General features: G+C 43.7%; 1 protein-coding gene across 1 annotated transcript in view; it reads right to left on the minus strand.

The window, feature by feature from the left end:
* Positions 1–23,643, minus strand: part of FAM129A (family with sequence similarity 129 member A) — a 75,348-nt gene continuing 51,705 nt past the window's right edge. Inside the window, exons 6-14 of the mRNA XM_014949064.1 lie at positions 22,663–22,778; positions 14,314–14,418; positions 14,057–14,219; positions 12,887–13,074; positions 11,342–11,503; positions 6,745–6,855; positions 5,847–5,954; positions 3,603–3,714; positions 1–2,308 (exon numbers count right to left, since the gene is read on the minus strand). Coding sequence (XP_014804550.1) covers positions 609–2,308; positions 3,603–3,714; positions 5,847–5,954; positions 6,745–6,855; positions 11,342–11,503; positions 12,887–13,074; positions 14,057–14,219; positions 14,314–14,418; positions 22,663–22,778 — 2,765 coding nt within the window. The 3' untranslated portion in view covers positions 1–608. The remainder of the gene's footprint in view (positions 2,309–3,602; positions 3,715–5,846; positions 5,955–6,744; positions 6,856–11,341; positions 11,504–12,886; positions 13,075–14,056; positions 14,220–14,313; positions 14,419–22,662; positions 22,779–23,643) is intronic.

A 23,643-nucleotide genomic window follows, 5' to 3' on the forward strand; every position in this document is an offset into this window, starting at 1 on the left:
TCAGAACACTTGCTTGTCTTTAATATCCATCAAAACTTTAAAATAATTAAGTGATCAGTTTGCAGAGTTTGCTTTTGAGCAACCTACTAAATTTACTATTTGGTTCTGTTTAACTACTAAAAGTTTTATTTATTTCCCATATACTGCATGCAAATACTAAAAGCATCCTTGAATAACAATGTATGTACCAACCACCTAAGATTCATAGCAGTACTTGTGAAATCCATGCATTTAAAAATAATGAGCTACTCCCCTGCTAAACCACTAAGAATGGTTCAGTTGTTAAAATAACTTTATAGTTGGGAGTGAGCTGATTTTGAAGCGTTCGGTGGTCACATTGTCAGACTTTTTCTGTAACCATAAAAGGTAGCAAATTTTAAGTGAAAGATGAAGTTCCCCAACAGTAACCTGGTTTTAAATAGTGAGGGCTTTAACCAAAAAGAAACCTATCACCCATCGCTCAGGAAGGGATCCGTGCTAACACTGCAAGAGCTGGTAATACCACAACAAAGCCCATTTCCTCTAGCCCTGACCCAAGGAAGTATTCAGAATTAAAGAGGGATTACTGGAGTAAATGAATCCTGCAGGGCTGGGCTGAAAAATGTTTCTTACTCTTCAGAGTTTTGCTGTGCATAACTATCTTCTCTGTTTTCTTCTGCGAAAATATCATTCACTTCTGTGCTTTTTATTTCCGTGTGTGAAGATGATTCATCCTCTGGCTTTCCTTCACCCTCAACAGCTTTTGTATCTCCTGTGCCCTGTGGGGCACTAACCTCGCCCTGCTCCAGCACCAAAGAAACTGGCATGTCTAGCAGTCCCGTTCTTGGGTTTTCTGCATCCAGAATGGGCACTTGTGTTGTGTCTGCATTTTCAGCAGGGTTATAAAAAAAGCTCTCAGTCCCTCCCTCCACTGGGATGGCATGGCTATTCCCTGCTCCTCCTTCCTCCCCATCTAATATTTCACCTTCAGACACATTCTCAGTGTGTTGCTCTGGCTGACATCTATTGCTTTGGCAGCTTCCCACACCTGTGCACCAAACGCTTTGCTTCATCTCCACCTCTGCCTTTGCCTCCTGAGGCGTATCTGAGCTTTCCACCAGCCATTCTGCTTGTGCTGTATTGCAGGCCCTCTCAGACACACTGACTAAATTCATACCATCTGTCCCCAAACTAGATGAAGATGGCTCGTCCTTCTTGAACTCAGCGCATTCTGCTGTATCTTCACTGGTCATTGTCTGGCTCACTTGAATTTCTGCCACAGCCATTTCACTCATCTCATCATTCCCTTTATTGTGCTCCTGCAGCTTTAATAGCTCAGCTTCACAAATCTCCTTTGTGTGCTCAGGTGGAGTATCGGCTGGTATCTCAACCATTACCATTAGCAAACTCCTTATCTCATTCACATCATCAGGGGATTTACAACTCTTTTCTTCTGACTTGCTTTCTTGTTCAAGATTGTCCCCAAACCCTCCTTTCCCTGTGTTTTCATCTTGGGAAATAGTTCCTTGGTCATTGCTTTCTTTTTTACTGTCCTCTTCAAACCCTGTTCCTACTGCATTTTCACTCTGAGATGATTTTTCCACGATTTCTTTTTCTACCTTGGTTTTCTTTTCAGCATTCCTTAAAATCTCTGCTTCTGCTTCATTATCATGTGGGGAAGTCAGCTTTATCTCAGTAACTTCTTCCCAAGATTTGCTTTCTTTTTCAGTGCCACCAACAAATGCAGCGTCTGTTGCCATTCGACTCCCAGAAGTTACCTTTTCCTCCAGCGCTCCCTCATGTACCTGAAGTTCTTTTTTAGGGCTGCCTCCAACATCTTTCACTGCAGTCTCAGTCCCAGAATCTACTTTTTCCTCCACACCTTCTCTTTGTGTCTCAAGCTCTTTCTCAGTGTTCACTGCACGCTTTGCTTTCACCATGTCTTCGTTCTCCAAAACGGTTTTTCCCTCTGCAACTTCTTGTTTTGTAAGGGCAGCTGAAAGGGACTCCTGGTTTTCACCAGCATCTGTAATGACCACCAGCTGATCACCAGCTGTATTAACAGAAGCGACTGCCTCTTTGTCTGATGACTTTCTATCATCAGCATCCTTCTCCCAAGAAATCTTTCCTGTCACGATGAGGGTTTCGTCACTGTGAGTGTCAGTGTCTGACATCTCGGCTCGGGCGGAGGAAGGCTTCTTGGCGGGAGTGGTTTGTGCTGATCCTGAAGGGGTCTTCAGGTCCGTCAAACTGGACACGCTTTCACAGGGCAAATTCAAGTTATCTTCAAAGAGGTTGTGCTTCTTCATAATGGCAGCTTCTTTTATCACTAGATAAAACAGAAAAACCAAACTGTTTTGGAAAGACTGACAAGAGGTACATTGAAAAAGTGTCTTCCTGAGTTTCTAGTGTTTGATATTAAAAATGACGGTAGTTTTCAATTTGCTTTTAGTTTACATTTCTTTTTTGAGGGTGGGGATTTTATCTGTGGTAACTGATGGAACTTTAATATTGACCTAAGCATTGCTGTAATAGAGGCCTCGCAATGCACAAGGGTAATGTTTCAATGCAGAAGTATTGAATATATGAATAAAAGTGTGCTTATTACATTAATTATTATACTGATACTTAGGAACAGGAGTGCCAAAGAGGAGCTAATAAAACTTACTGTGCAATACAGAAGCTTGTCTTTTATCCAGGGTACAGACAGACAGATCCAGAGAGATACAAGTATTTTATATATCTACATATGCCATCAAGAATTGTTTAGTTTTCTGACACAAAAGCAGAGAGATTTGCAGGGAGTACTGCAGTGCCACCAGTGATGTACTGAAAACTGCATCCAGCAGTACATTTCATTTGAGGAAATACATTTTTGCTGCCATTAAATATCACCAAGTCTTTGCAAATAAGAGCGTATTTCAATCCTTGGCCCGGGGAATCAAGACAAAATGAAGTTGGCATAATTACATTTGTTAGAATCAGGCTTGTGCCAAGCTATCACTTTGAATTTCCCAGGTTTAGTAAAGCTGCCCCGTAATTCAGATTTTAGGGCTTGCTGTACATCTTTAATGAGCTGAATCCAAACACCGTAGCATTGTAACCACCAGTCCTTGGGGAGTACTGCACTGCCACCAGTGATGTACTGAAAACTGCATCCAGCAGTACATTTCATTTGAGGAAATACATTTTTGCTGCCATTAAATATCACCAAGTCTTTGCAAATAAGAGCGTATTTCAATCCTTGGCCCGGGGAATCAAGACAAAATGAAGTTGGCATAATTACATTTGTTAGAATCAGGCTTGTGCCAAGCTATCACTTTGAATTTCCCAGGTTTAGTAAAGCTGCCCCGTAATTCAGATTTTAGGGCTTGCTGTACATCTTTAATGAGCTGAATCCAAACACCGTAGCATTGTAACCACCAGTCCTTGGGGAAGGACCTGGGTCTGAAACAACCAGGTTGGGACTCTGGGAAGCTCTGAAGCAAGAGCTCAGCAGCCAATGGCCAAAAAGTGGGACCTGGGTCTGAAACAACCAGGTTGGGACTCTGGGAAGCTCTGAAGCAAGAGCTCAGCAGCCAATGGCCAAAATGTTGTTACTGTCACCTCAAGAATGTTCTCACCTTTCAGAGTTTCTTCAAGCAGTGTCTGATATAAAATCTCTTCATACACGTTCTCTACTTGGATCACGCTAGTGTAATCAGCAAAAATGAACTGCTCGTATTTCTGCAGCTCCTGTGCACACACAAAAGAAAGGAACAGATATAAAGAAATGAGAGATTTTGAGAGTCCTGCTTCAACAGAGCACCTTGGAGATGCCACCTAGCAGATCTTGCAATGCTCCTTGCTGGCTTTCGAGGTGAACTATTTGAACTATAACTAAATGAACTCTATATGTTCACAATTTATTATGCACTTATCGAACAGTATTCTTGCACTGCAATTACATTTAGAAGTACAACAGCTCACTGCCATCTGCACTATAACAAACAATTCTGAAATAAACAGCTGGTGAGGAAATGACTTACTCCCTGTTTGTCCAAGGAGGCAAATCCATAGTGAGCACAGGAGAGAGAGGGTTTGGTTTTGTTTTTCTAATAGGTGTGTTGCGTTTTTAGCTTACTGATTTATACACAACTGGCTGGCTATACAATAACTGAGTCATTATCAGTAAGCAGCTGCTTGGTGATCTGTTGAAAGTAAATTAAGGGACCTCTGCCCACTTCTAGAAGAGGCACCTACATACAAACATCTGGAGGTTTTCAAGTAAAAGGTCAAGACTTGGGCATGTCAGTTGTGCCACACGTTTGCTCCTAGAGCTGGCTGCTCATTTCTGCAGAGGCACAAACTCCACAGGCTTGTGGGAAATTAAACAGAAAGGGCTTGTGGGAAGTTTGCACCATCACTGCTTGCTCTGTCCTGTGTGACAGAGACGTGATGTGGGACTCCACCCTCTCTCTATATATTCAAGATGATGAAATGTTTGCCCTTCTGCTTAGACACCACATCTTGAAGCCACTGCTGACACTCTACAAGACACCATTATTTTGGGAACAGTAAAGAAAGTAGTGACATGCAAAAGACAGTGATTTTAAATATATGTTGGAAAGTTATAAGTTTTAGTCATCCATACTCAAAGACTCACAAGCATAACTTGGCAAAACACTTGGTTTTAAACCTGTTTTTGAAACTGAAACAAGCTGGAGAGCATCAGCAAGAGCAGCACACTGTGGGTGAGAGCCTACAGCTCTGAGAATTGATGAGCATCAAGGGAAACAAAAGGGCAGGGAGGCTGGAATGGCTTAGGGCAGTCATCTTTCAGCAGGTACAGTGAAAATGCAAGAGGATAGGCATCGGCTTCATGAAGGGTACAGACTATGTATTCCAGAATATTTAGATTAGATATTAGGAAGAAATTATTTCCTGTGAGGGTGCTGAGACGCTGGGACAGGTTGCCCAGAGAAGCTGTGGATGCCCCATCCCTGGAGGTGTTCAAGGCCAGGCTGGATGGGGCTTTGAGCAACCTGCTCTGGTGGGAGGTGTCCCTGCCCAGGGCAGGGGGGTTGAAACTCGATGATCTTTAAGATCCCTCCCAACCCAAACCATTCTATGGTTCTATTTATTTTAAGCAAAGGTGAGCAGCATTCCAACTGGCCTCTTATTTTGAGCAAAGGTGAGCAGCATTCCAACTGGCCTCTGATGCAGCCACACTGCTAATATCTCTGTGAAGCTCTGGTAGCCACACTTGCTGAGTACTACCCTACCCTATGATTAAGGGCAACAGAGACTGTCTCTGTGTGTTCGTTTCCTGATTGTTGATGCAATTCCTTCTGTTTAAAATCACTAAAAGCAAGCTCATGGCCTGTCTGCTCGCTGCTCCTGCTGCCCAAGCAGGAGCAATTTGGCTTTGAAGGAGATTGCCAGCAGAGGTTGTGTGTGGTCACAGCCATGCCTCTGGTGCTGCTGAAGAGGAAAGTGCCTTCTCCCACGGACTGAATTTCAGCCTGCAGAAGGGCTGCTGAACACAAGGACAAGTTCATAACCTATAATTGTAGCTGCCAAGAGGAGTCCAGTTTGAGGGGACTTCAGATCTCTAAGGAAGAACTGAAATGGGGATGAGCAAAGGTCTGCAATTATCTTGGAGAAAGCAAGCTGTATATACAGTTTCCCCATTTCCTGAAATCTTCCCTATGCTTCACATCTACCCAATCCATGAACTGGCAAATTTGTGTCATCTGGCCGAGCAGGCAGCCATTCTGCACGACTCCCCAAGAGAAAACAGCTTTGCAGAGTTGAGGATTTACTGCCAAGGTGTTAATTCTTCCCTCACTTTTATTACTGGGGGTTGTTTAATCACAGAAACCTACTGGTTTGCATGTTGAAGCCAGTGTCTTCTGCATTGTGGGCAAAGTAATCTGTACCAGTGCTTCTTGAAATATCTTCTTCCGGATAGTGCTGCTGTCATAATCATATTGCTGTCAAAACAGAAAAAAGAAAAATGAGCCTAAATGTGTTTGGGGTTATTAATCACTCATAAGAGGGACTGGTTCTTATTATCCTGTGACAGTTTAATTAAGAGACAGGTGAATCCCAAAGGATATCACATCACGGGCACACCCAGGGGCTTGAATTCCCATGCAGGTTATTTCAGTTTTTACAAAAAATCCCTAAAATCTGGTTTATGGGATCTCTTTCCCTTCATTTTTTTCTGCCTAGGCAAGAAAACTGGTTCTTATTATCCTGTGATGGTTTAATTAAGAGATGACAGGTGAATCCCAAAGGATATCACATCACGGGCACACCCAGGGGCTTGAATTCCCATGCAGGTTATTTCAGTTTTTACAAAAAATCCCTAAAATCTGGTTTATGGGATCTCTTTCCCTTCATTTTTTTCTGCCTAGGCAAGAAACAACCCCCTGATTGCTCTCTCCATGCACTGCCTCTTTGGAGAGTAATGAATTCTAGGGGTGGGCTAATCATAAAGCTAATAAAAAATTATTTACCCAGATCCACAGCATCATCTCCAGCTGATTTAATTGCAGTTAAAAGGACTGCAGTTAAAAGGACACTTTTACAGGTGTCTGCCCAGAACTAGGTTTTACTCCCCAAATGAGCAGCTTTGTTAAGTGCCACCAAATCAGAATTTCCAGCTGGATGGTAAGAGAAATCTTCTTTCAATACTGAGATACATACTCATAAAATATGTTTTCAGTTTCCAAAAAGTCAGAACCCAAGGTCTTCCAGTGCAAATGCTACAACATTTACCTTCAGTACTCTCAGCTTGACTTTCTCAATGCTTGTCGCAACTTTTGCCGAGTCTGCCTGGCGACTTGGAGAGAACAGCTGCTCGAAAGTATAAACTGCATTTTCCATCAGCTAAAAATAACAATTAAAAAAAACCTGTTAAAGACCAGTAACATAAAATTCCTACAGGTGTAAAGAAGCATGATAAATGTAACCATTAATTTAAATTGTATTTCTGAGAAGGTGAAGTGGAGAAAGGATAATAGGCCTAAAATCAATAAATATTTCAAGTGGCAGGGGAAGAAAAGCCTTGTTTAGTTTAGATCACAATACTCAGGTTTTGGAACGAGAAACCAAAAAGAAGATTACCTAATGCAAGAGAATAAGAAAATGAAACTGCCTCAACTTGCATCTGGAGTTTACAGGCAGGTCAATACTAGGAAGTCTGCGAATGTAACTGAACAAACAGGTATATCAGCAAACTTACTCAGAGTAGATTAATTTATATTGTCCATAATCTTTCTGCTCTATCTCAGTTCTCAGAAGGTTAACACGCATAGAAATGTTGCAATAAATAATGAAAAGTAAGCCTTGGTATCATTATTATGCTATCACGGCTTTCTTGTATAGATTTAATCTCATGTCACCATCCAAACTGATAGTGAAAAAGACAAGAAATATAATTGATCCTCTATATGATAAGGCCATAGACAAAACTCATTATCCCTAATAAGAAGACCCCCATTGAGTCCTACCAGATTCTAATGGTCTTAATCATTAATACTGCAGATAATTTTTTAAAAGTAATTAATCAGTAGCTTTCCTTATAATACAATTAATTATCAGAAAAAACTGCACAGACTGCAATAATTTCTCACAGCATTATGATGGGCTGGCATTGCCATATTTCCAGGTTATCCGGAGATTCATTAATTAAAGTCCCTACTCTGAAAAGATATTTCAGTAAAACAGTTCTGCAAACAGTTATTACGTCCCCTTAGGAGATTTTGCCTTTTTTAGCTGTTTCCATTCAAATTTTACTATATTCTTATTGGAGAAGTACAGGGCCATTCACAGGGAGGCTGCCCGGGTCTTCCTTTGCATCACATGGGACTATCCCAGATGATATACATAGACAGCCATATACTATAGAGACTCCCTGTTGTTTGTAAATTAATTTGTGCATACTTTTGGCTGAGACATATTTTTCATTCCTCCTTGGCTAGTAATATTTGCATGAATTTGTCACACAGATCCTCCTGGAAACTCTGCTAATGCACATGGAAAATAAGGAGGTCACTGGTGACAGCCCGCATGGCTTCACTAAGGGCAAATCGCGCCTGACAAATTTGGTGGCCTTCGATGACAGGGTACAGCGTTGGTGGATAAGAGAAGACCAACTGACATCATCTACCTGGACTTGTGCAAAGCATCTGACACTGTCCCACATGACATCCTGGTCTCTAAATTGGAGGGATGTGGACTTGATGGATGGACCACTCGGTGGATAAGGAACTGGCTGGATGGCTGCACTCAAAGAGTTGGGCTCAATGGCTTGATCTTCAAGTGGCAACCAGTGAAGAGTGGTGTTCCACTGGGACCTGTGCTGTTCAACATCTTTGTAGATTGGATGGATGGATACGGTGGATAAGGAACTGGCTGGGTGGCTGCACTCGAAGAGTTGGGCTCAATGGCTTGATGTTCAAGTGGCAACCAGTGAAGAGTGGTGTTCCACTGGGACCTGTGCTGTTCAACATCTTTGTTGCAGACATGGACAGTGGAATTGAGTGCAGCCTCACCAAATCTGCTGATAACACCAAGCTGTGTGGCATGGTCGACATGCTGGAGGGAAGGGATGCCATCCAGAGGGACCTGGACAGGCTGGAGAGGTGAGCCCATGCGAACCTCATAAGTTCAACCAGGCCAAATGCAAGGTCCTGCAGGTGGGTCAGGGCAATCCCAAACACAAATACAGGCTGGGCAGAGAATGGATTGAGAGCAGCTTGGAGGAGAAGGACTTGGGGGTGTTGGTGGATAAGAAGCTCAACATGAGCTGGCAATGCATGCTGGCAGCCCGGAAAGCCAACTCCATCCTGGGCTGCATCAAAAGAAGTGTGGCCAGCAGGTCAAGGAAGGTAATTCTGCCCCTCTGTTTCGTTCTCGTGAGACCCCCACCTGGAGTTCTGTGTCCAGCTCTGAAGCCCCCAACATAGGAACAATAGCCTGTTGGAGCAAGTCCAGAGGAGGGCCACAAAGATGATCAGAGGGATGATTCTGCCCCTATACTCTGCTCTCGTGAGACCCCCACCTGGAGTTCTGTGTCCAGCTCTGAAGCCCCCAACATAGGAACAATAGCCTGTTGGAGCAAGTCCAGAGGAGGGCCACAATTCTGCCCCTCTGTTTCGTTCTCGTGAGACCCCCACCTGGAGTTCTGTGTCCAGCTCTGAAGCCCCCAACATAGGAACAATAGCCTGTTGGAGCAAGTCCAGAGGAGGGCCACAAAGATGATCAGAGGCCTGCAGCACCTCCCCTATGAAGAAGGCAGGCTGAGAGAGTTGGGGTGGTTCAGCCTGGAGAAGAGAAGACTCTGGGGAGACCTTATAGCAGCCTTCCAGTACCTAAAGGATGCCTACAGGAGAGATGGGGAGGGACTCTGTCAGGAAGTGTAGTGACAGGACAAGGGGCAATGGTTTTAAATTGGAAGAGGGGAGATTTAGATTAGATAGCAGAAAGAAATTCTTTATTGTGAGGGTGGCGAGACACTGGAACAGGTCTGGACAGCCCAGGAAAGTCGTGGTTCCCCCTTCCCTGGAAGTGTACAAGGCCAGGTTGGATGGGGCTTTGAGCAACCGTACAAGGCCGGGTTGAGTGGGGCTTTGAGCAACCTGCTGTAGTGAGAGGTGTCCCTGGCCATGGCAGGGGGCTTTAGACAATCTTTAACGTCTCTTCCAACTCTAACCATTCTGTGACTTGCAGATAATGTAGGATTGGACTATACAGACTGTATTTATAAATGGAAAAGGAGAAGATGGAGGTTTACTCAATTCATGTGTGCATCAGAAGGCTGTAGAGTAAAGGCTCATGCATTGCAAGACCTCGGATACAAGAAAAAGACAGGATCAGTGTAGAGTTAAGTCTGAGGCTAATTAAAAAAAGAGCTCGTTTTTTACTTCAATTTTTATTTGAAGCAACTTATAAGTTGGCGTAGTTCTGGTGAAGTCACTAAAGCTGTTTATGCCCGTTGAGCACTGTGCTCCCAAATTTCCTTAGATTGGCCACTAGAGGATGCCAAGCTCCCAAGCCAAGGGATCCTGCTCCAGCCTACATCCCATTTAGACTTAAGCCAAATGTGTCTTTTACGTTAAGACTATGTAAGCATAGACATGTTGGAACTTACTCGTTAATAAAATAAATGTCCATGGACACGAAGTGAAACTACTTAGTATTCTTATGAGAAAAAAACCAGCCTTTTAAAGAGAGAGAAGCAATAACAGCATTTTTAGAACAACTAGCGCTTTAATTTAATTTATTTATGGAAATTTTGACTCATGTTCTCTTCAGAAAAAAAAGTCCACTTGGTTTACATGGGATATATTTTCTGTCTAATTCTTTGACTTGACCCATAGTCTTCACTTATTGAAAGACATTTTATTTGGCAGCATTTTGGAATGGTTCCCCCTGAAAGACCCAAACAGGAAATCAGAATTTTATTTCTGATAATTCTTTGGCTGCTGATCATGGCTGTACTTAGAAGAGCTGCTTTTAGGAAAACCCTATCCCAGCACTGTGCTAGAGACTCAGTTTCCATATTCATAACCCCCCCTCCACAAAACTGGAATAGCTCCATTTCACAAGATTACCGACCAGATTATTTAGTTTCTCAACTATGGATTAAAATCACAGCATTCAACGTAGAGCCACAAGGCCAAATCTGCCTGGGATCTGGCAATCAAAGTAAGTCTACTGGCCAGCTCCTAATAGATTTCTGGCCAGGCATCCAGAAGAAATAAAAGCAAAGGAAAATTATAGGCTATACCAATACACACTAGAGGGAAAAAAGAGGTAGAGTCCATTTTTTATCTGAAATGATGTAGTCACTTCAACCATTCTCATGAGAAGTGAAGCTGGTTAAAGCACATACATGCAACTACATCCTGAGACACCGCGTCCAAGTAATTGCTGGTTTCTAACATTAATTGCTTCACTTTATATTCATGAGAAAATAAACTACCAAGGAGGAGACATTATATTTTGGTAAAATATATTTAAGACCCTTCCTGAAAAATCAACCCTTGAGTATGGAAATGAACTAGATTTTATTTGGTTACAACTTTCTTGAGTGTTGAGACACTGGGAATTCAGATCATGAAAGTTCAGGGGAAGAGATGATCCATCCAAAATTTTTGTGCCTTGCCAGAAGACTCACAAACATGCAACCTCACAAATACAAATGTCAAACAGCTTCTAGCTGTGTTTTTCTTAGGTTTCGTTATCTCTAATTTGATTGAGAGATATTCTGGGAGTTTTGTGCAGGTTTCTATCAAGATTACTTTGAAGCAGATTAGATGGACAAACCTAACCTGTTCTCCCAGGAGAAAAAAAATGGGTCTTACAGTACCTCTTGCATAAAGTTCTGTGTCCTCTGAATCACAAAATCAATGTGATAGATCTTGAAGCGACTCTTGAGGTCTTGAAGGAGCTCCTGGAGGAGGTTGACTTTCAGATAGCAGGGCTCCATTTTCACAGAGTTGAATGGTAGTTTCATAAGCTGATCCACATTCTGCGTTCCAGTGGAGGAAGAACAAGTTTGGAGAGAAAACAACCAGAGGTGAATTTTTAATAGAGAATGTAACAGTGGCCCTAAAGCAAATTCTGTTATCTACACTCTAGTTTCACTGAATTTCACTGAATTTCTAGAGTTGGAAGGGACCATAGAGATCATCTAGTCCAACTCCCCTGCTGAAGCAGGATTGCCTAGAGCTAGAGCATGTTACTCAGGAGCATCCAGGCGGGTCTTGAAAATCTCCAAGGAAGGGGACTCCACACCCTCCCTGGGCAGCCTGTTCCAGGGCTCCGTCACCCTCACCGTGAAGAAGTTTCTCCTCATATTTGAGTGGAACCTCTTATGTTCCAACTTGTGCCCGTTGCCCCTCGTCCTCTCAGTGGGAACCACTGAAAAGAGTCTGGCTCCCTCCTCCTTCAACCCTCCCTTGAGATACTTGTAGGCGTTGATAAGGTCTCCCCTCAGCCTTCTCTTCTCCAGACTAAAGAGTCCCAGCTCTCTCAGTCTCTCCTCATAAGGGAGATGCTCCAATCCTTGAATCATCTTTGTAGCCCTACGCTGGACTCTTTCCAGTAGTTCCCTGTCCCTCTTGAACTGGGGAGCCCAGAACTGGACACAGTACTCCAGTTGTGGCCTCACCAGTGCAGAGTAGAGGGGGAGAATGACTTCCCTTGACCTGCTGGCTACACTCTTCCCTATGCAACCCAAGATACCATTGGCCTTCCTGGCCGCAAGAGCACACTGTTTACTCATTGTCATTTTACTGTCCACCAGGACCCCTAGATCTTTCTCTTCAGTAGTTGCCTCTAGCGGGTCCACCCCTAACCTGTACTGGTACCTGACATTTTTCTTCCCCAGGTGCAGGACCCTACACTTTTCCCTGTTGAACCTCATGAGGTTCTTCCTTGCCCAGCCCTCCAGCCTGTCCAAGTCTCCCTGGATGGCAGCACAGCCCTCCGGGGTGTCAGCCACCCCTCCCAGTTTGGTATCATCAGCAAACTTGCTGAGGATACACTCTGTCCCCTCGTCCAGGTCACTGATGAATATATTAAACAGCACGGGTCCAAGTATTGACCCCTGGGGGACTCCACTGGTTACAGGCTTCCAACTTGAACCTGCTCCATTAATCATTACCCTTTGAGTCCTGTCGCACAGCCAGTTCTCAATCCACCTCACTGTCCCCTCATCCAGCCCATACTGCCTCAGTTTCCCAATGAGGATGTTATGGGAGACAGTTGCACAAATTAGTTGACATTAGTTGCACAAATACTGCAAGACTCTAAATGACAAAATCAAGCACTAACATACTACCACCTGGGAAAGCAAATACTGCTTGGCCTTGTGCTAATGTAAAAGGCTGCAGTTACATTTTTGTCTTACCTCCTTTAGCTTCGTGATATCATTTGTATTCTGGAAATCCTGGATGATTTCATTAACTTCTTTATCAAAAAGCGAGCGGACTTCAGTGAATCCAGAACTCACTGGACCCATGAGCTCCTCCAGTATGGACGCAAGAAATGGCTGGATCAGTTCTGTGCAGCACTTCTGGGCAGGCTCAGAAACAGTAGCTGGAGTGCCAGACAATACAACGGTTGCATTTAGGCTACTAGGAGATACAGTGAAAGAAGTCATCTGATCTACTGTACAATGAACTAAATGCCTCCCTCCGTGTTTTCCCCTGGAGTCACACCTCTACAAAGATGAGGAGGGTGATGAGAGTGATGAGAGTTTATAGTTTGATGAGTGACAATGAAACATCTTTTCCCAGGCCCCACCTAACCAAAGTCTAGCAGCTTGGGGGCACTGTGAGAGTGGAGGAAAGGGCAGCTGGCAGCATTCATACACACTGGGAGGCTTGCACAGACTGTGTCCACAGTGATTCTACAAGGAGTTACCCAAACTTGGTCCTCTACAGTTCACTGAAAGCATCGTAGTCTGTTATGTGAGAATATCAACAGAACATCCTGAGTTTTATCAAAACTACTCCTAAGTTACCAGCTATTTATTTATTTGCTAGTTCAAGCAACATCAACTAATGTTTTGCCTGCTTTTCACACTCATTTTTATATTCATGGCAAAAATTATAATTATTTCACATTACTTTAAACCCACTGAAGAAGCCCTTTGGTGTAAGTATTCTTTGGTAGCCTATGAATTTGTCACATAACCAGAACCCGGTTCTGTGGGGCATTTCTAGACATCAGGTCAAAATCACTACATTTACAATAATGCTCATGTAACCTGTATCTTCGTTACATGAGGATGTCCAAGTGAAAATGAAAGCACAATGAGCTTCAGGATACTCAAAACCTGTGAGCTCTAGATCCAACTGGAGAAGACCTGGTATCCTCATAGACACAACGGCCACAGGTATCAGTTCCCAGCAAAGGCAGCAGAGCCTCAAAGCATTTGTTTTCTGAAAATCAGTGTCTCCAGTTGGATTTTTCAAAACACATGAGAATTTTAAAATGATGACATCTGGTAATTTGAGCAACACAATGGGAAACATTAAAAAAAATTGCTCCACAACACAACTGCTCCTCCACTAACCTTTGATTTTTCCAGCTAAGAAGTTTTTGGAGTTCAGAATCTGATCCATGTCCGAGCGAATGGTTCCTTCAAGAGTTTTTGCAAAATCTCTGCATTCTTCTTTCAAGGTACTTAATCCTTCTGACACCTGCTGTTGGACTAAGCCATAGGTTTCTTCTACAATCTAAACCCAAATTAAATTAAGAAGCATAGATTAGAATCAGCACACACGGACAACTGCTGTGAGAAACAACTACTCTGCAAGTATCAGTACTTACACCAAACCAGGCCCGCTTCCTGTCATTCCTCTTTCCTTTCATTTTAGGCAGGATCATTGTCTGAAGGTTGGGCAGGAGTTCCTCCATCACAAGGTTGCTCAGGATCTATATGGTCAGAAGATTAAAACATGTTCACAGGTGTTCTTCATCTGAAAACCTGCATCACAGAATGATGTGCAAACACAGGCAACCTCAAATACACAATGGCTTGGCTATCCCAGGTTGCCAGGAGGCAGTCTCCTCCCAAAACCTTCAGATTCTTGAACAAAAAACATATGAAATATATAACCTAAGAAGATATTCCGTGACAAAGGTGCACGACAGCAGAAAGGCAGGGGCAAGAAAAGTGCTAAAAGGACTTCTACACATCAAGTGGTCATGAGGGAATGTAGGAAAACTGAGGAAAAGGTATCATTGCCCTATTTTTGGTTATTTCTGTAAGTAAATTGTTGGTCTATCATTGCTGTATTTTTCTAAATTGACACTGAGTACTTTCCTCCCTCAAGAATATTTTCACTCTGAAACAGGGTTCAGTGGTTGTAGAAGAGATGCATCACCCTCTGTGATCCCAGCATCTAACTGGCAATTCGGTCTTGCAGATGGCTCCAATTAGAAAGAAAAGACATTGGACTGGGAATACAGATGATACCAATTTGGGGGAGTGGTCAATACGCTGGCAAGCAAGGCTGCTATTCAGAGGGACCTAGATGGGCTGTAGAAATGGGTGGACAAAAACCTCATGGAGTTCAGCAAAAGCAAACGCACAGTCCAACATCTGGGATGGAACAGTCCCGTACACCAGTATAGGCTGGCAACAACTGGCTGGAAAGCATCCTGGTGGACAAGGAATTCAACATTAGTCTACAGGGTGCCCTCACAGCAAAGGGCAATAGCAGGTTGAGGGAGGAGAACATTCGCCTCTATGCAGCAATTGTCAGACTGGAGTGGCGTCCAGTTTGGGGTTCCCCAGTACAAGACAGATCTTGACACTCTGGAGTGAGTCCAGCAGAGGCCACCACAATTATCAAGGGATGGAGCATATGACACGTGAGGAGAAGCTGAGGGAACTGGGTTTGCTCAGCTTTAAGAAGAAAAGGCTCAGGGGAGACCTTATTGCTGTCTACAACTACATAATGGAGGATGTTGGGCAGACAGCCAGACTTTTCTTGGAAAGGCACAGGGAAAGGGAGAAGGTGACAGTTACAAGTAGCAACAAGGGAAATAGCAATCAGGTATTAAGAAATATTTTTCACCATGGAGGCAGTCATGGGAACAAGTCATGCAATCTCCAACCTTGGGTATCTTCAGAACTCAACTGCACAAAGCCCCTAAAGTTGGCTTTGCTTTGAACGGGGGACTGGACCAGATAACCTCCAGAGATCCCCTTTTAACTAAACTGTTCTCTGGTTCTGTGGCTCTCTTGGTAGCCTACCTAGGTTTTTACAGAAGAAGGATCAAAGTCTGGCTTCTTCAATACAGCATGAATGAAACGGTGTGAGACAGATTCCTGGTTTCATTCACTGGTACCCATTTCAGAAGTTTTCTTCAGAATTACCCACTCAGGCTTTGCAATTCCTCTGCCTAGTTACAAACCACAACTTCTTCCTTGCCCATCCCACTCACATCCACCAAACTGCCAATAAATACACAGAGTTACAGACACACATCTGATTTTGAGAGTCTAGGCTTTCCTCTCCATTTTTTTATTTATTTATGGACACTATATCTCTGGCCTGAGAAAGTGACAAGACCACTCTTTCTCCTGCACGTTCCTCTCACTGTTGCCAACAAGGCAGACCATGCAAGCAGAGGGAAGCAGTTCATCATGGGACCTGCCCTATTTCTATTTCTTTGTGATCTCAGGTCTCTGAACACATTTTCTATGGAGGAATTTATCACTGCTGGGGATATATGCTGGATTCTTGAATTTCTCTACTTAGAATCATAGAATCATACAAGAATCCAAGCCCAGGTTGGAAGGGACTTTTAAGATCATCTAGTCCAACCATCAACTTAACTGATAAAAAACCATCACTAACCCATGTCACTAAGCACTATGTCTACCCGTCTTTTAAATACCTCCAGGGATGGTGCCTCAACCACTTCCCTGGGCAGCCCATTCCAAAGCTTGATAACCCTTTCAGTGTAAAAATTTTTCCTAATATCCAACCTGAACCTCCCCTGGTGCAACTTGAGGCCATTTCCTCTTGTCTACTGCCTGTGACCTGGGAGAAGAGACCAACACCGACCTCTCTACACCCTCCTTTCAGGGAGTTGTAGAGAGCAATAAGGTCTCCCCTCAGCCTCCTTTTCTCCAGGCTGAACAACCCCAGCTCCCTCAGCTTCTCCTCATAAGACTTGCTCTCCAGACCCCTCACCAGCTTTGTTGCCCTTCTCTGGACCTGCTCCAGCCCCTCAATGTCTTTTTGTGGTAAGGGCCCCAAAACTGGACACAGCATTCGAGATGGGGCCTCACCAGTGCCCAGTACAGGGGGAAAAGTGTCTTGATTACTTAAAGTGTCTTGATTTTGAACGAACGACCTCAGTCCCATATTTGGTTCCTTCAACCTCATGATTCAGAGGAGGGAGGGACATCTTTTATTTCCGGACATGTTTGTTTTCTGTTCATAGATCTTGCCCACGTGCATTTGTGCTGGCCCACAGTTACAGATGCACAGCTGCCCATTTGTGATGGCAGAGGCAATACAGAACAGCACATAACCCTTTCACCAAGGCTTCTTATCCATCCTGACTGCACAGCACATACGAGGTTGTCCACAACCTCGTGAGAGCTTTAAAGTGCGGTGCAAATCCTGCAAATCAGAGAGATGTAGTAACCCTATAAAAAAGCAGACAAAATGCATCTTAAGGTTCTGTACATTTCTCATTTACTCTGGGTAAAGGGTCACTGCTTTGCTCAACAGTTTCGGTGAAGTCTCATAGACAAAGCACACAGTCCTCCTTCCTCTCCAGTGGGGCTTCAAAAGAGTTTATGTCAAGTGATGCATATTTGAACCCATCTCTTTCCCTTGCCCAGCATGGTCTTCATCCAAGGATCGCTGCCCTGATGCACCCAGCTGCTGGCTGAGCCAATACAGAGGGCAGAAACAACACTCAACTTCATATTCATCAGTGACCTGGACGAGGGGACAGAGTGTATCCTCAGCAAGTTTGCTGATGATACCAAACTGGGAGGAGTGGCTGACAGTAGCAACAAGGGAAATAGCAATCAGGTATTAAGAAATATTTTTCACCATGGAGGCAGTCATGGGAACAAGTCATGCAATCTCCAACCTTGGGTATCTTCAGAACTCAACTGCACAAAGCCCCTAAAGTTGGCTTTGCTTTGAACAGGGGACTGGACCAGATAACCTCCAGAGATCCCCTTTTAACTAAACTGTTCTCTGGTTCTGTGGCTCTCTTGGTAGCCTACCTAGGTTTTTACAGAAGAAGGATCAAAGTCTGGCTTCTTCAATACAGCATGAATGAAACGGTGTGAGACAGATTCCTGGTTTCATTCACTGGTACCCATTTCAGAAGTTTTCTTCAGAATTACCCACTCAGGCTTTGCAATTCCTCTGCCTAGTTACAAACCACAACTTCTTCCTTGCCCATCCCACTCACATCCACCAAACTGCCAATAAATACACAGAGTTACAGACACACATCTGATTTTGAGAGTCTAGGCTTTCCTCTCCATTTTTTTATTTATTTATGGACACTATATCTCTGGCCTGAGAAAGCGACAAGACCACTCTTTCTCCTGCATGTTCCTCTCGCTGTTAGCCAACAAGGCAGACCATGCAAGCAGAGGGAAGCAGTTCATCATGGGACCTGCCCTATTTCTATTTCTTTGTGATCTCAGGTCTCTGAACACATTTTCTATGGAGGAATTTATCACTGCTGGGGATATATGCTGGATTCTTGAATTTCTCTACTTAGAATCATAGAATCATACAAGAATCCAAGCCCAGGTTGGAAGGGACTTTTAAGATCATCTAGTCCAACCATCAACTTAACTGATAAAAAACCATCACTAACCCATGTCACTAAGCACTATGTCTACCCGTCTTTTAAATACCTCCAGGGATGGTGCCTCAACCACTTCCCTGGGCAGCCCATTCCAAAGCTTGATAACCCTTTCAGTGTAAAAATTTTTCCTAATATCCAACCTGAACCTCCCCTGGTGCAACTTGAGGCCATTTCCTCTTGTCTACTGCCTGTGACCTGGGAGAAGAGACCAACACCGACCTCTCTACACCCTCCTTTCAGGGAGTTGTAGAGAGCAATAAGGTCTCCCCTCAGCCTCCTTTTCTCCAGGCTGAACAACCCCAGCTCCCTCAGCTTCTCCTCATAAGACTTGCTCTCCAGACCCCTCACCAGCTTTGTTGCCCTTCTCTGGACCTGCTCCAGCCCCTCAATGTCTTTTTGTGGTAAGGGCCCCAAAACTGGACACAGCATTCGAGATGGGGCCTCACCAGTGCCCAGTACAGGGGGAAAAGTGTCTTGATTACTTAAAGTGTCTTGATTTTGAACGAACGACCTCAGTCCCATATTTGGTTCCTTCAACCTCATGATTCAGAGGAGGGAGGGACATCTTTTATTTCCGGACATGTTTGTTTTCTGTTCATAGATCTTGCCCACGTGCATTTGTGCTGGCCCACAGTTACAGATGCACAGCTGCCCATTTGTGATGGCAGAGGCAATACAGAACAGCACATAACCCTTTCACCAAGGCTTCTTATCCATCCTGACTGCACAGCACATACGAGGTTGTCCACAACCTCGTGAGAGCTTTAAAGTGCGGTGCAAATCCTGCAAATCAGAGAGATGTAGTAACCCTATAAAAAAGCAGACAAAATGCATCTTAAGGTTCTGTACATTTCTCATTTACTCTGGGTAAAGGGTCACTGCTTTGCTCAACAGTTTCGGTGAAGTCTCATAGACAAAGCACACAGTCCTCCTTCCTCTCCAGTGGGGCTTCAAAAGAGTTTATGTCAAGTGATGCATATTTGAACCCATCTCTTTCCCTTGCCCAGCATGGTCTTCATCCAAGGATCGCTGCCCTGATGCACCCAGCTGCTGGCTGAGCCAATACAGAGGGCAGAAACAACACTCAACTTCATATTCATCAGTGACCTGGACGAGGGGACAGAGTGTATCCTCAGCAAGTTTGCTGATGATACCAAACTGGGAGGAGTGGCTGACACCCCGGAGGGCTGTGCTGCCATCCAGCGAGACTTGGACAGGCTGGAGGGCTGGGCAAAGAAGAACCTCATGAGGTTCAACAGGGAAAAGTGTAGGGTCCTGCACCTGGGGAAGAAAAATGTCAGGTACCAGTATAGGTTAGGGGTGGACCCGCTAGAGGCAACTACTGAAGAGAAAGATCTAGGGGTCCTGGTGGACAGTAAAATGACAATGAGTAAACAGTGTGCTCTTGCGGCCAGGAAGGCCAATGGTATCTTGGGCTGCATAGGGAAGAGTGTAGCCAGCAGGTCAAGGGAAGTCATTCTCCCCCTCTACTCTGCACTGGTGAGGCCACAACTGGAGTACTGTGTCCAGTTCTGGGCTCCCCAGTTCAAGAGGGACAGGGAACTACTAGAAAGAGTCCAGCGTAGGGCTACAAAGATGATTCAAGGATTGGAGCATCTCCCTTATGAGGAGAGACTGAGAGAGCTGGGACTCTTTAGTCTGGAGAAGAGAAGGCTGAGGGGAGACCTTATCAACGCCTACAAGTATCTCAAGGGAGGGTTGAAGGAGGAGGGAGCCAGACTCTTTTCAGTGGTTCCCACCGAGAGGACGAGGGGCAACAGGCACAAGTTGGAACATAAGAGGTTCCACTCAAATATGAGGAGAAACTTCTTCACGGTGAGGGTGACAGAGCCCTGGAACAGGCTGCCCAGGGAGGGTGTGGAGTCCCCTTCCTTGGAGATTTTCAAAACCCACCTGGATGCTGTCCTGAGTAACATGCTCTAGCTCTAGGCAATCCTGCTTCAGCAGGGGAGTTGGACTAGATGATCTCTATGGTCCCTTCCAACTCTAGAAATTCAGTGAAATTCAGTGAAATTCATCATGCCGGTGCTGTTTCATTAGTACCATTTCATTCGTGCCAGTGCTCCCTGACTTTCAACCTCTGAGCAGGTTTTAGGCACGAACCAACACCACGATAGGGAAATGGCAGGAATTCACACAGCAAAAATAAGTAAGCAAGGGCTCTGACTACATGCCACATAGTGTAAAACTGAGCACCTCCTGGGCATAAGACAGCCCTTATAGAAATATAACACACAATACCTTACTTACTAATATACCTGCAATATATAATATTTATATATACATATATATTTTTTGTTGTTTCAAATAACTTAAGTTCTTATGGATTAGGCCACACCACCACTCAAATTCAGCTATGATGACTCAAATACCTGCCAAAACCAATGGACTAATTCAGGTCCTAAACTAATGAATCACTTAAAAATATCTCACAAATAACCCAAACTGGAGCACCACAGACCAAATAACAAATGTGACAATGGATCAAACCTACTCTGAAGCAGCTGAACTCTCTGGATATACTTTTAGGAATGCTGGGTTGGCTTTATATTTCTGTACTAAAAGGTGCACTGTAGGGGCTTGGGTGTTTTTAATCCCTTATTTAGCTATCCTTGATTTACCAGTATGTCATTTTTACGTTCATGTAGCACTGATCAATGGAGTTACACTATGAGGATGCACCGTTGCTTCTAACAAGCATTGTCAAAAATTTCCTGGTTTTCACCCTGTAATCTCAGCCCTTACTTTCAGAAATACCATCTACAATTGAATTTATCCTTTGTTAGCAATGAAACATTGACAATGAAAAAGAACAAGAACAAAAACAGGAAAAGGAACTTTCATGACACAAAATAAAAGTAATAGTTCTTCAGCCGAGCGACTGGGTACTTACTAATATTATATCCATCTTGCAGTTCGGAGGCAGAACCGCGTGAGCTAATGTTGCAAAGATTCTGGCATTATAAATGAATGTCAGGGAATATATTTATTGGCATTCTGCAGAGATTTTTACAGCAACAAATTGGAGCTTGCTTGTTCCAAACTATTCACTTAGCTTGGATATTTGCCTAAAATAATTATTATATTTGGTCAAAGCAGGCATGAGAACACACTATACTTACAGAATGAATTATTACTAAGAAGATAATAGTGTAACTAGTCTGGATGTCTTCTGATTACAGTTCTCTTGAGGTATATGGGTTATGAGTAAGTAGTTGGCAAGCAACAGGAAAAATAAAACATAAAATGAAACTAGTGCTATTATAGCTCCATAACTTGAGGGAGGAGGGGAGAAGAGAAAAACCCTCACTCCATCCACTGGAAGGATGAAACTTCTTATACTAAAGAATTTATTATCAGATGTTAGCAGGAAACCTCACTCCCTAACATGATGGCACTGGGAAAGACACCATCTATAGATTCTTTTACAGTTTCCACATTTTTCAGCATTTCGAAGGTAGACTTCTCCCAAAAGAATAATCTGGTTTCTTAAAACAAAACCTTGGATTGTGAACTCTCCATCAGGCTTTTTTCCATTTTCCCAAAGGGAAGCCAGATTTCATCAAGGAAAACACCCAGCAGCTGGTACTAAAGTAAATATTTGCTGCTGAGTGTTCAGCGCTTTGGGAAAAAAATTATAAATCTGGGCCCAACTAATGTCTCAACTGCACTTAAAGACACCTGGAGTGATGCCAAAGGGAGTTACTTCAGTGACCAGTGCTCCCAAGCTGCTCACTCGGGTGCCCAAATACGGACCCAGACCCCAAGCTTAGCAGCTCATCTCTGAAGAATTAAAGTTCACAGATTTTTGGTGTTTTGTGACTGCTACTACATAAGACTCTGTTTCGGAGGTCTGGTACAATAAGTAGGTCTACTAATTTATCTCACTGATTTACCAAAACTATAAACAGCAGCAAATGTGGTAGTGGGATGTTAGCAAGTGCCTTGTTTTAGACACAGCATTTATTCACCAATTGACACCGTTGCATAAAATTAGAGTAGATGTTTCAGCCTTTCATGGAAACGTGTCTACCCCTACATTCCAGCACACCACAACAACTTTAGTTCACAGGACATTTTCTTTCACTTTTTAGTAAAAAGCTCAAAATTGGGTTTATTAAGAAGAAATATCACTGATGTATCAGTAAGAACTATCTTTATATCTTGGGTATTTCTGTCTACTAGATTTTCTTTTTTCAAATGCCATTTTTTCCCAAGCAGCTTTACAACCTTCACTATCCTTAGAGCTGCCATATCCAAAGCCAAAAACATAAAATTAGGGAGATATTTTTTTACCTCTTTTTCGTTGCCGGTTATCATTTCCCACGTCCCATAGTGGCCTTTCTCCTGCCGGAAGAACTGAATGGCTTCTAAGAATGCCTCGACTTCATAAGTGGTCTGCTTGAGAAAATCTAAGGGGGAAAAAAAAGTAACACAAAAGACTTAACCCATAAATAACCTTTTAAAAAAATAACTGTCCTTTTGGGATGCGTTTTCCTGTTCCATGTGCATCCAGCAGTAACATTTTAAAGTCATTTACTAAACCTGAATCTGAAGACCTTGGGCTTTCATTAGGATTTAGAAGCATAATGTTAACTATCACATTGCACATACAAACTATCACAAGCCATCCCATCTAAGCTGAGAAGTGAAACCAACACCAGCAAGTGTTGATATGGAGCACACAGTAAGTAAGAGCTTTATGGCTGCAAGCCTTGTCTGTGGTGTGCTTTGCCAGGGCAGTCATTAACATACAAAAGCTCATCCCTGGCCTTTATACCTATAAGCAATGTAAGATGGTACAGAGGAAGACTTTGACAGCACATGCCAAGGCCAAGAATAGGGAGGTTATACCTCTTTAATTTAAGATAAGGTTAAGTATTTAAGATACTGATAGTTCATAGAATCATAGAATCATAGACTTGTCCAGGCCGGAAGGGACCTCCAAAGGCCATCTAGTCCGACCTCCCCGCAGTCAGCAGGGACACCCCCAACTAGACCAGGTTGCCCAGGGCCTCCTCGAGCCTCTCCTTGAATATCTCCAGGGAAGGGGCCTCAACCACCTCCCTGGGCAACCTGTTCCAGTGCTCCACCACCCTCACAGTAAAGAACCCCCTTCTAATCTCCAATCTAAATCTGTTCCCCTCCAGCTTGAAGCCATTGCCCCTCGTCCTGTCACTGCAGGCCTTTCTAAACAGGCTCTCCCCAGCCTTCCTGTAGGCTCCCTTCAGGTACTGGAAGGCTGCTATTAGGTCTCCCCGGAGCCTCCTCTTCTCC

The sequence above is a fragment of the Calidris pugnax genome, unplaced genomic scaffold, assembly GCF_001431845.1.
Source record: "Calidris pugnax isolate Ruff unplaced genomic scaffold, ASM143184v1 scaffold30, whole genome shotgun sequence".
NCBI classification, from domain to species: domain Eukaryota; kingdom Metazoa; phylum Chordata; class Aves; order Charadriiformes; family Scolopacidae; genus Calidris; species Calidris pugnax.